The sequence below is a fragment of the Etheostoma spectabile genome, unplaced genomic scaffold (genome assembly GCF_008692095.1).
Source record: "Etheostoma spectabile isolate EspeVRDwgs_2016 unplaced genomic scaffold, UIUC_Espe_1.0 scaffold302, whole genome shotgun sequence".
Taxonomy (NCBI): domain Eukaryota; kingdom Metazoa; phylum Chordata; class Actinopteri; order Perciformes; family Percidae; genus Etheostoma; species Etheostoma spectabile.
In genome coordinates, this window is record NW_022605581.1 from 1024805 (window position 1) to 1037285 (window position 12481).

The window sequence follows — 12481 nt, forward strand, 5'->3', positions numbered from 1 at the left end:
CATGCTTTTATCACTGCTCGGCTGGACTATTGTAATTCTTTATATACGGGTCTACACCAGAAATCTTTAAACCGGCTCCAGCTAGTCCAAAACCAGCTGCTCGCCTTTTAACAAAAACAAAAAAAACGTGAACACATAACGCCGGTCCTGGCCTCCCTCCACTGGCTACCTGTCCTTTACAGGATAGATTTTAAGATTTTATTGCTTGTTTTTAAGGCCTTAAATGGTTTGGCGCCATCTTACCTGGCTGATCTCTGATGCCACCCTTCTCCAGTCAGAACGCTGAGGTCGACCAATCAGCTGCTCTTAGACATCCCTAGATCAAATCTAAAAAATAAGGGCGATAGAGCCTTTGCAGTGGGCGACCCCCCCATGGAACCACCTCCCCGTGCATATTAAAGCTGCACAGACCTTACAAACGTTTAAATCGCTGCTTAAGACGCACCTGTTTGCTTCTAACCCTCGTTAACCTGGATTCTGATGTTTTAAAGTGGTGTTTGTCTCCCTGGGATGTATTTTGGTTGGAGTAATCTTTACACTTGTTATTTATGTATTTGACATCGACCCTGTTCAGCACTTTGGTCAACTGTTCCACAGTCTCATCCCACTTAGCTGGCACATATTCCACATGTTGGAGTGACACCGTCTTTACTTTAATTTGACTATTGTCCCGAATAGCTTTCAGTGCTAGAAAGGTGAATAATGTCAGTTTTAAGTAGGAACCCCTATGTTAAATAGGCACATTGTTGCATATATTAACCCTATTTTTTAACAAGGTATGATCCTATGATGATGCATATGTCAGCATTTGGTAAAGTCACCTACTCTATGTAATGACGATACAACTGATGTTCTTTATTTGCAGGGATCTGCTGGAACTCCAGGCTTGGATGTAAGTCTTTTACACTTTATTTGCTCAGTTTTCTCTGAAACCAGAGCGACGAAAAGGTCTTAGCTTATGGGGGTGCTTGGCAAAAAAAGCTTTTAAATATAGAAATAAAACATAAAAAAACCAAGCTTAAGGAGATTTGGCGTCAATCATCAGTATTAGCACCAGGTGTGAAGCACCACGAAGAAACCCACTCATTGTATTTTGGGTTTATCAGTTCATTTGAATCCCCATCCCACAAGTATTACATATGTTCTTAAGCTTATAAGTAACATTAAGTAGTAAACAAGCCTGTAAGTCATCAAATATATACCAAAAGAAAATACTCTGTAGCTGAAGTCAGCACGTCTCCACAATCCAAGCGATTCAGTAATAGTGAGAAAAGAATTCTAATCATAAATTACTATATCACAGTATTTATATTACTTCCGCACTTTCTATTCAACGGACACATATACTACAGATGACAGTGTATTTTGTGTGTACTATGTGGTGCTCCACACCTGGTACTTATTATATATAACAGCTAATCATAGCCTGTGACAAATATCAAAATGCATTATTAAGCTTGAGTTTTGGAGTTGTTTTCCTTTGTGTGCACCTTTTTCTATATTTAAAAGCCAGCTCCATATTGTACATAATATACACAGTCTTCTTGCACATCCCGCTACTTCCTCTTGGGGTCTATTTATTTGACTTTTCACCCTTTTTCGGCTCTTTTAGTCTGATCCTGATGTGTTCTCTTCGGCTTTGTCAGGACATCTCTCTCTCTCTCTCTCTCTCTCTCCTGTCCTTAAAGCCACAGTAATTAAGTGGAGTTGTGCTTTTCCAGGGGTTGCCAGGCTTAAGGGGAGAGAAAGGCGACGTTGGGGAAAGAGGAGAAAAGGTAGATGTGGTTAGGACGTAACGGCTTGTCAACCCCTTAACACGTAACACAGGACTGATGTCAATGGACACCGACAGGGAATATAGAGGTATTAGTCATCATAAGTAAGAGCAGAGTTTTAGGGCAGAGTGATTGAAAGGAATTTTGAATTAAAATCAATTTTTCTTTACGCTTCTTAAGGAATTGTCTCATATTGTTAGACATAATAGGATTTCTCGGGATACTCATCAAGCAGAGTTGCATGTAAATACCTGGTTGACCATAGTGGTAAACAGCCCTTGCACACAACGTCATCCCCGGTCTTGTTCCCCACTTTGGAATGATTAGTCATCTCATTCCTCCAAAATCACAAGTCAGAGCTCATTCTGGGGCGGCGGGGAAGGGGGAAGGGGGTGGGGGGGGGGGGGGTGATTTCAACATGTCAGACCACACAAGTCCATTGACAACAGGCTCTTAAAATACACAGTAGTTTTATTTCTGTTGTTTCCATGCATGAACCGACTTAAACCACGTCACTGCCATGACTTCTTAAGCCTGTTGATACCCCCCCCCCCCGCTTGTGTAAACAGTGAATCTTTCAGTGCTTAACCTGTGTGTTTCCACACTTACTAACACACATGATGTGTTTCTTAGGTGTTTGGTGGATTTGAGAAACTGTATCCCATTCCTTGAGGATGAAGCACAATTTGCATTTAGCCTTTTTCCAGGTGTTTAACAAAAAGTGTCGACACTGAGTTAGATTATGGATGACGGAATTTGAATGGCTATCAAGGAAAATGCTTCTTTTGATTGTGCGGTGTGAGAACTGGATTTTAAAAACACAATACACCAAAGTTACAATTGCTGAATATGTATACCATTGAATGCAAATGTATACAAATGTACAATCATGTATCAAAAAATGTGCGTCTGATCTCGTGATGGCTGCAAACGTACCTCTGTGAAGTTTAAAAGGAAAGTACTTCTCATATAATTTCTAGTTAAATCAACTTCAGATACCATTTGAGATCCTCTTTTTTTTATTCCGTATTGTGTTATTCTCTCATGCATGTACTACATAACATAAGAAGACTAACTGCAACCCACATATGAAGGGATAGAGTTGTGTGGTAGATTTAATTCTGTCCTTCTGGAGGTTTTTTCCCTGCTACTTCTTCTCATCCTTCGTGCCCTTGATACCCCTTCCGGCGCTTAGCTCCGTTTTTTTACTCCTTCCTACTGTAACGTTCCCCTTTTTCCTTCTCTGAGGAATGCTTATAGAGTCCCCAGGACTGTCTGGGATCCCCTCCTATCTAACGGTGACCATGTGTAATAATCCCTCCCCTCCTAATATCAATGCTTTCCCAAATGTTTAAACAGTGATGCTAACTTGACCAAAACGTTGTATCCACAGGGGGAGAAGGGAAAGAAGGGCAAAAAAGGGCCTAAGGGCGAGAAAGGAGAACAGGGTGCCCCTGGATTAGATGCACCCTGCCCATTGGTATGTCCCAACTGTGAGCTGGCAGTCGCCTCCCAGCCGCGTAGAGCAGTGGTCCCGAACAAGGAGGAGCTCCCTGTGGCTAAAAAGATACCCAGCTTCCCCCAGACCATAGCAACCTGAGAGCCAGCTCGCCCTAGACCATAGCAACCTGAGACCCAGCTCGCCCTAGACCATAGCAACCTGAGACCCGGAGTCATGTACTCTTCTGTAATGCTGCAAGGCAGTCACAAAAACATATATCTGGGCTGGATTGTGGTATCCACTAGCTCACAGGGTAGCTCCTCCTTCTCCCCCCCCCCCCCCCCCCCTGGGGTCCGTTGTAGTGCACGGATACAGGGGTTAAGGGTCGTCCACCTCTCTCCCAGTAACACTCCTAGGTCATCTTTGCAAACAGGGTTTCCGGGGATTTAAGGGTGAAAAGGGGGAACCAGGGCAGCCAGGTCTGGACGGGCTGGATGCCCCATGCCAATTGGTACAGTATTTCTCTTTTTCCTCCACCTCTAACCCGTGCATGCCGCTCACTTTCAGTCATCACTGAGACAAAAACCATGCATGACTTGAGAGCTTGACGGGCATGAACACACTTTATTTTACTACATCTTCCATTCATGAAGTGTTAAAAAACAACAACAAAAACCACCACGCACCAACATGTACTCCATGTACTAACTTCCTGACCGCAAGCAGCCTCTTTTAGATACTACACATCATTACAAGTGAAATACACAAAATACACTTATTGTTATAATTGATACTTAAATCTATCCCTCTAACTATATCCTTCCATTCCCTTGATTAAAACTGGACACAAAGACTTCTGCTTCAATCCTCTTTCCTTCCCTCTGATTGGACGGTTGCCTTTTAACTTGATGCTAACACCGACTCCTTTACTGACGCCCACGCTACCGACACACGGACCCTTCCTCTACTCTGTTAACTCCCTTCCCCCCCTGTATTTGTACCAATTGGGCCAGACCATGACGACAAGGGAAAAACAACTGGTTATTACTCTAGACCTATTCAAGATGACAAAATGAAAGATATGTGTTATGCTTTCTGCTCCTGACACTGTGATATGCAATGAAGAAGTCAGAAATGTTAGTGGTAAAAGGACATAGTGATTGTATAAGCATACTATAAGTAGACATAGATATGAGGTCTAGCAGGAAGAAAAAAAAAATGATATATCACACATATCATTTCATTGCATTACATCTACACCAGCTGCAATCATTTTACTTTACAACAACTCCCTGATTTTATTCTAGTGTCCCCAAATCCAGCTCCCTGCTGTTTTGAGGGCAGCTATAATAAAACCAGAGAGCAAAATGATCAACATATCGATGTGCATGAGCTATATTTTGCTGTGTATTGCTTGCATGTAATATTTTATATGATTTAAACCACTCAGAGGAAACATGTTAACGGTTGGTTCAGTAGGAACTGTAGGTTAAGTTCCATTAAGATAAAGATTAAAGACGTCAGTTTTAGAGAAAGTTGTGTTTCCGTTCGGACTTCTCCTTCCCTAAACTGGACACCACAGGGTTAAATTCAGTGTCTCAACATGGACACGATGACGCAGACATGTTAACTAACCTCAGCGGCTCCACATGCGACAATCCATCTCGAATTTGAGGACTTTTTTCCACCTGTGAGACAGCAACAGGATGTTAAGCAGCCAGTTGTAAAACATTAATAGTAAAAAAATAAATGGGACACTACGTCCCCACCAGAATGTGGTTTAGCTGTCCCGGTTAGGCATGCTGGGAGATGTTGTCCCTACTATCTCCCACCAGTTATTTGGGCTTACTAATTTAAAGCTTCTGTTAACACCGTACATCCCATTCCTGTTTCAGTCCTCATGGTTTTTCCCCCCCCCCCTGCTACTGTTCTCCACACAGGGCCCCGATGGATTACCAATGCCTGGGTGTTGGCAGAAGGTAGGACAAGTCTATATTTGAGTAATATGACAGACTTCAGTAGGTCAGCTACGCATTTTCCGAGTGAACAAAATATAAGGACCATATCTAAAATGCTTTAAAGCAAGGGTGTCAAACTTAACTTCCCCAAGGGGCCACACTAGAAAATGACAATCACATCAAGGGCCAGACATAGACTTTATTGCTTTTATGTCATGGGAAAAGTCAAATATCTTTGACTGTATCATTGCATGTCTCATACAGCCTTCTCACTCAAACAAAAATGTCAAAGAAAATGCCAAAACATTTGGAAAAAAAGCATAAAAAGGTTAAAAAAAAAAGTGACAAAAAATAGGTGTATATATATAACTTAAATGTATGTAGGGGCCGGGTCAAAATTAGCAAGGGGCCGGATTTGGCCCGCGGGCCTTGAGTTTGTCAAAAACACATTTGCATATCTGTGTAAGGAATAGGTTTGAAAAGGGGGAATCAAAATCATAGTTTTGGACGGGGACTACTGACATGAAGTGCTCCTAATATTTTGTTCCCTCTGTGTCGGCTCATTTTTTTTCACGTGTGTTTGGGCTTCTCTGCGTCTGCATGGGTTTCCTCTGTAAATGAGACCAGATTGTACCATTCAGCCATGAAACAATGTGAACACATGTCCACCTTCATGTCATTCTGTCTCTCTCCTGTGTTTTTCTTGCAGTGATCCCTCTAACCTGAAACGCATGGAGTTTGTAAATAATGCTTCTTTTATGGTATTTATAGTTTTTTTTTTTAAATGGAAAAAAAAAAATGTCCACAAGAAGAGAAGTCTATGTGTACAATGGCCGTCCCTAAGCTGCTTCTACTCACATCACCGTGTGGAAAAACCAAGCGCGCCCGTGCGTGTGTGTGTCCGCTGTCTCACATCCACATCGTGGTGGAGCTCCGATCGTTGGCTGGCGCCAGAACTTGTCTCTGTAGTCGTTGCATGGCTCAGACTGACTGCAGCGCGGCCAGGTCCACGGGGGGGGGGGGGGGGGGGTGGTTTGACAGGAGAAGCGTTGGAAGGAAGAGGAGGATGTGGAGGAAGTGGAGGAATGGGATCTGGACTGGCTCTCTAACACCAACCGCTAGGTGTTTGTGTTGTTTGGTCTCAACAGGCTCATCGCCCATTCGTGCAGCATTTTCAAAAGACTATAAAAAAAAAAAAAAAAAAAGATCTGAGAAAAAAAAGAAAAAAAAAAAGAAACTGTGGCAAACAGAACATTGCACCACTGACCCTGCAAAAAGCATGAGTAGTATACCGAATCTATATTTATATGTATTGTACATACATGTCGCTGTGTTGTGGTTTGCATCATGGCTTCTGCAGAAAAGAAAACCAACACTAACGTAGAAACGACAACCCCGGAGCTCTGAATACGTCATTTCTGCTTTCCTTTAATCTTCCCAAGGGAGTCACGCCATGGCTGGTGGCCTGAGGACCCCCCCCCCCCAGAACGTAGACCTGTTGGTTATTGTTGCTTTATTGTGGTGATGCCTGCAGAGGGTATGATGTCAGATATCATCGCCAGCGTGGCGCCTCCCCCAAACATCCACACGTCTCCGAGCAGGACGGGGAGGACCGAGCAGGCTCCCGGGGATTTGAGATCGGACCGGCCTGCTCTGAGCACGGGGGTGGGGGGGGGGGGGGGGGGGGGTGGAGGTTCTGCAGGAGAGTCGCCGAGAGTCTCATCGATCACCATGGAGATCAGCCGGAGCGTCGGCTTCTCCTGACAAGATCTACTGAGAGCGTTAACACAATGCAATCACGTTGTTTTTTTTCTTTCTTCTTTTTGCTCTCATTCTTTAAAAATGTCAGTATTTTGTGTATAATAGCCTTTGGTGCCTCAAGCTTTTTATTCATTCCTTTATCAGAAATGTACGACTTTATATCATATTTTGGATTATTGGAATGTTGTTCATTTCATTTCAGGAGGGTTAAGCTTTGTTTGGTGGGAGTATTGGAAAGACACACATTGCACACTGTTTTTCATTCAAATCTTTTTTTTTTTTTTAAATAAAATATTGAAGTAGCGTGTAGGTTCCAGTGAGATCCCATTCATCTTGACTGGCGATCTTACTCGTGGTTTTGAAGAAGCGTGTTCATTCTGGACTTGATGTTTAGTTCGTGTTTTCAATCCACTGCATGAACACAACTTATTACTCATGGATTTCTTCCAATATTGGAAATAAGCGTGGATCCCAGGGTGTATCGGACGCGTTGTTTCCTGGTTGGAGTTCACTCAGCTCCACATAAGATTAAACCAAACAGACGGTAGATGACATTTCACAACAATCTCAGTTGCATGACTCCTCATGTACTGTCTTAAACATTTGGAAAGTGTGTGTTACAGTTTCAGTTCCAGTTAATTGGTCAACTTCCAGCATTCACCACAGTTTAATAGCGGCCAGTTATGTCACATTCCATATCAGATGGAGCAGCAGGTTAAATTCCCACCTTATTGTTCAAACATCTCTTCATATCTCTTATATTCAAATTGCCTTCTGACATAGTCGGTGCTATGCAAGGTGACGCTCCCAGTACTTCTTCTCTCCAACATTAGAAACACGCATGAGTGATTTCCTGTGGGGGCGGATGTGAAACACCAACATTTTTGTTGTGACGTAGCAGAAACCACGGGGTGGATTCATGGAGATGTATTGCCGTACGGTTTCCGTTTGATTGTCCAGTCCATCTCATCGCTCTGAAGAACAGATGCACATCTGTATAGATTTTAATGGTGCTATCTGATGGGAGGTCAGCAGCGGCTCAGTTGACGTGCTCTACCAGTGGCAAGAACTACACAACAGGTTTCTTTATTGTTGTTGGGGTTTTATGTATGTAACTTTTGAATTTTTTTGTGCATATATTTGTCTCTATATTTGAAGGGGTACATTATTTATTTTTCTATGATTTGTTAAATGAAGGCATTTTGGTTCTAAACAGCATTCCTTTGGCTTTTGATGTTAGTCTCTCTTGATTTTACGAAGGATTTTGGATCACCTGAAGGCATCACAGTCATGCAACTGGAACAGTGTGAAGGAGGGATGTCATATACACAAAAACACACCAGTGTGTATTCACTGGGCATTTAAATCAGATGATATGCCTTACAATGGTTTGTCTGCTTTTATTTCATTTTGTGTCAAAAAGCTAACTATGACAACAAAGTTCAACGTCAGAGCTTTTTCTCACTCTTCCTCTTTTGTCTCTCTCTCTCTCTCTCTCTCTCTTTGCATTGAATGTAGTTTGATATATGTATAGTGGATTATTAATGTGCTGTTAAAATGTGTGCTAATTCGACAAGAAGTGCAATTTATCCTTTTGGTTGATGTGTGTGGCATCAAACGCAGCGGGCGTGTCACATCGTTGTGATCTCTACAGCTCCGTTAGTGTCGTCGTGCGTCCCCGTAAACCACTACCTGGAAACACAAAGAAACTAACATGGACCTTTTCATTAAATCTCAATTTTTGATTGGTTGAAATATTTCCTCAAATGCTGCCCCTTCACCCGTGTTTCAAAATGTAATTTCCATTTATTCGCTAAATTTCTGCGATGTGTTTTTTTTTTGTGTTGTGTTCCAGTATTTGTTCTAACAAGTTGTGGCACGTGCAGCTAATTTTTTTTATTGATTTTTCTTTTTTCATTTGATCGATTTTTTTTGTTCGGTTGATCGTTGTTTTCTTGTTAAAACATCAAAGTTAGTTTAATTTAGCTATTAGCAGAACTGCAAAAGTATTAGAAACATGTATTTCCATATCAGTATTAACAGACGAAATGACTCGTCGTGATGAGTCCAGTCTTCCTCCGAAGAACCGGTAGCGCACGCCCACTCGCCAAGACCTTTCACAATAAAAGTCCTGGTGTAGGATAACTGACGGTCCCATCCATCTGCATTATGCTAAAATACACTTGTTTCTTATCAGAAACCCTTCAGATCTGAACCCCCCCCCCCCAGCACACCGCAGCCTTACTCAAATAAGTGGATTGTCACATAATCTCCCAGAATGCTTAGCAAAATCCACATCGGCTTTGAGGTTGTTTTGTTTTGTTTTTTTGGTTGTAAATGCTCAGTTTCTTTGTTCTGTGTTTGTACTCATTTTCACTTGATTGACATTTCTTTAAAGATCCTGGTGTTTACACACTACTATATTTCAAGATGACATTTCATATGACTGTACTGTTGGAGCCAAATAAACAGTCTTTCAAATACATCAAACAACAGACTTTCCTTTATTGGTAGTCCTCAATATCCCATACAGTTATGTAACTGTTATGTTCTTGAATAATTGAAAACAATGTATGTATAAACAATATATACTTCAGAACCAGATTCAGTTTTATTGGCCAAGTATACTTAACTACACAAGGAATTAGACTTTGGTACGTGTTATATCTCTACATAATAGACATGTAGTAGTAAACATTCAGTAGACAAATGGTAATATAGACACATACTGTACAATATAGACCACAATATACATACAGGCACATGTCAATGTACAAAGTACAAATAAGACATAATATCAAGTAAAGTACACATGGAGTGGGACGTAAAGTGCAAAAAGTAGTAGTGCGAAATACTGTGCAAGATAGAGGCCAAAAACTTTAATGAGCTTACATTTGGGTGTTGTAAGGGGGCCAGCACTGTGGGGGGCTTCCTAAAGTCCACCCGCATCTCCACAGTTTTTAGAGTGTTTAGCTCCACCAATTTATCAGCCTTTTGTCGATATGCAGACTTGTCACCATCCTGGATGAGCCCAATGACAATGGGGAATGACAGCTGGGTCCTTGGAGGTACAGTCATTTGTGTAGAGGGAAAAGAGCAGTGGGCAAAGGACACGTCCCTGTGGTGCACCACTGCTGATTGTCCATGTTGTCCAGATGCACATGCTGTCACACTGTCAGTCAGGAAGCTGGAGATCCAGTGAGCTCAGAGAGTTTGACGGTAAGAATTTCAGGTATGACACGGCGTTGAACGCTGAGCTGAAGTCGACCAACAGGATCCTGACGTAGGTCCCTGGCTGTGGGGTGGGGCCTGCAGTTGGTCTGGAATTAGGGGAGGGGTGTGAGTGTTTCCCTCTCAAACCTGCAGTAGAAGGCATTCAGGTCATTGTCAAGGTCATTGCTAGCCTCAGCGGTGGGGGGGTAGCCTCTTATAGCTGGTGATGTCTTGAAGGCCTCGACCACGGTGCTGCAGAGTATTCATGAAAACAGCAACTCCTCCGTGAACTGCCTCCTAGTCTGAGATCTTTTATCTACTTAAAGAGCCAGTTATCATTATGGAGTTTTTTTACGAGTTTGCTCACACTAATACATGAAAATAAAATGGCAATAATTCAGCAAGAACATTTCAAATAAGTGTTTTTACTCGTACTTGAGTAATATTTTATCAAAGTATTGGTACTTTTACTTCAGTCAGGAAGTTCGTCCAGGTCACCTCTGGCATTTTAAACCCCCAGTGAATATAATTAATAAAGAAAATGGAGCAAGTATTGAAAATGGCTACATTTATATATGCTATCCTTTACTAAAAAGCCTCACATTTCCAATGTAAACGTACAAATATCGGCAAAATGAACCTAAAATATGAAAAGTAAGATAACCTATTTTGCTGCAGGGTGGCTCCTGTCAGTGTTATTAATCACCATATTATGTTATCACATTATATTTATATTATATATATCTATATATAGATATATAGATATATATACACACACTATATATATATATATTAAGCCTGCTAGTTTTTACAGTAGCTGGTGGAGTTAATTTTAACTATTTTCTATACTGTTTTTTTATTTCTACATTTTGTTAAGTAACCAGTAACTGAATGTAGCGAGGTCAAATTATTTGATAAACATTGGGAAATATGCAACATCTGCTTCTGAAATGAGAAAGGTAAAGTAGAATAAAGTAGGCTACAGTACTTTACTGTACTTACAGAGTAAATGTACTCACACTACCCCACTACAAATGGAAAGTACAGCCTGTAGTATTCAGTCCATAGACAGTTAAAGAAGATTCAGACAGAGGCTACGTCACCATCGTCGACGCACGTGCGAGCTGTCCGCCGCCGTGTCCGGCCAGGTGCCAGGTGACAGCCTCGTGCGTCGTTCTGCCTCTGCGCGCGCGCGCGCGTGCGTGCACTGTATATATCCACAGGCGGGTTTTTTTTTCTCTGCTCGCGCAGCTGTAGCTGGTCCCCGAAACGGAGCGTCGTCCTCCGGCTGGACTACAGCAGGATGTCCGCGGAAATATTCGACAAGAAGAAGACGATAGACCTGAGGAAGAAGCACATTGGGTATGATAAGACACACACACACACACACACACACACACACACACACACACACACACGGACATTAGCAGCTTCACAACCATGTAAACTAAAGAGCCTAGCCTCCTGTTAACTTTCATGTCTCTTACTGGAGCTACACAAAGTACTCACTCACTTTAAGTACTTAAGTAGAAGTACAGAGACTTGTGTTTAAAAGAAGGTACTCTAGTACAAGTACAAGTACTGATTTACCTTCTTTATTCAAGGAAAAGTAACAAAGTACAGGCTTGGAAATGTACTTTAAAGTATCAAAGTAAAAGTAGCGTTGAGCATGACAAAGCTAAACACGTTACTAGAGAGACACTGAGGAACTTTAGTGGAGAAAGGACTCTTTATTCTTTATGTATTCCATTGGCTACATTTTAAATGGCTGTACAGTATGTCAAAAGGCCTAAAACGTCCCATTTATGATTATTGAGACAGAGACTGGGACTCCACGTTAATAAGATGCTGATATTCTGATATGAATTCAGTTGTGATTGTGGGAGAATTCCCACATCCAGTTTCTCTTTTTTAATCTTCCCCTTCACATTTAAAGGCGTCTACATGCACGTGTGTGTGTGCTCAAATGTGGCTTCTGGATAAAATTATGAATTACTAATTACTGCTAGATGAGACTTTTACACACCACAGTACTGCACTAAGGGCCAACCTGCACAATTGGTTCATTTACATTTTGGCAAACATTTAGTATATTATTTAAGCAGTTGCACATTTTGTTTTCCCATCCTGTATATATTTATTAAATATTTGTTCTTATATTTTATCCCTATTATTATTATTATTATTATTATTATTTGCATACTGTATGTATGTATATTTTTTCCTAGTATCTCATTTATATTTATAGTCTGTGTTGTGTGACTAATAATTAATTTCCCATTTTTTGGGATCAATAAATATCTCTCTATCTATCTATCTATCTATCTATCTAT

The 12481-nt window shown here is 41.3% G+C and overlaps 2 protein-coding genes across 2 annotated transcripts in view; both read left to right on the forward strand.

Moving 5' to 3' along the window:
- col25a1 (collagen type XXV alpha 1 chain) overlaps positions 1-9420 on the forward strand; it is a 75519-nt gene extending 66099 nt beyond the window's left edge. Inside the window, exons 31-35 of the mRNA XM_032510946.1 lie at positions 866-892; positions 1722-1775; positions 3169-3255; positions 5157-5195; positions 5884-9420. Coding sequence (XP_032366837.1) covers positions 866-892; positions 1722-1775; positions 3169-3255; positions 5157-5195; positions 5884-5886 — 210 coding nt within the window. The 3' untranslated portion in view covers positions 5887-9420. The remainder of the gene's footprint in view (positions 1-865; positions 893-1721; positions 1776-3168; positions 3256-5156; positions 5196-5883) is intronic.
- A 1840-nt stretch (positions 9421-11260) lies between these two features.
- Positions 11261-12481, forward strand: part of etnppl (ethanolamine-phosphate phospho-lyase) — a 16410-nt gene continuing 15189 nt past the window's right edge. The window contains exon 1 of the mRNA XM_032510947.1: positions 11261-11510. Coding sequence (XP_032366838.1) covers positions 11452-11510 — 59 coding nt within the window. The 5' untranslated portion in view covers positions 11261-11451. The remainder of the gene's footprint in view (positions 11511-12481) is intronic.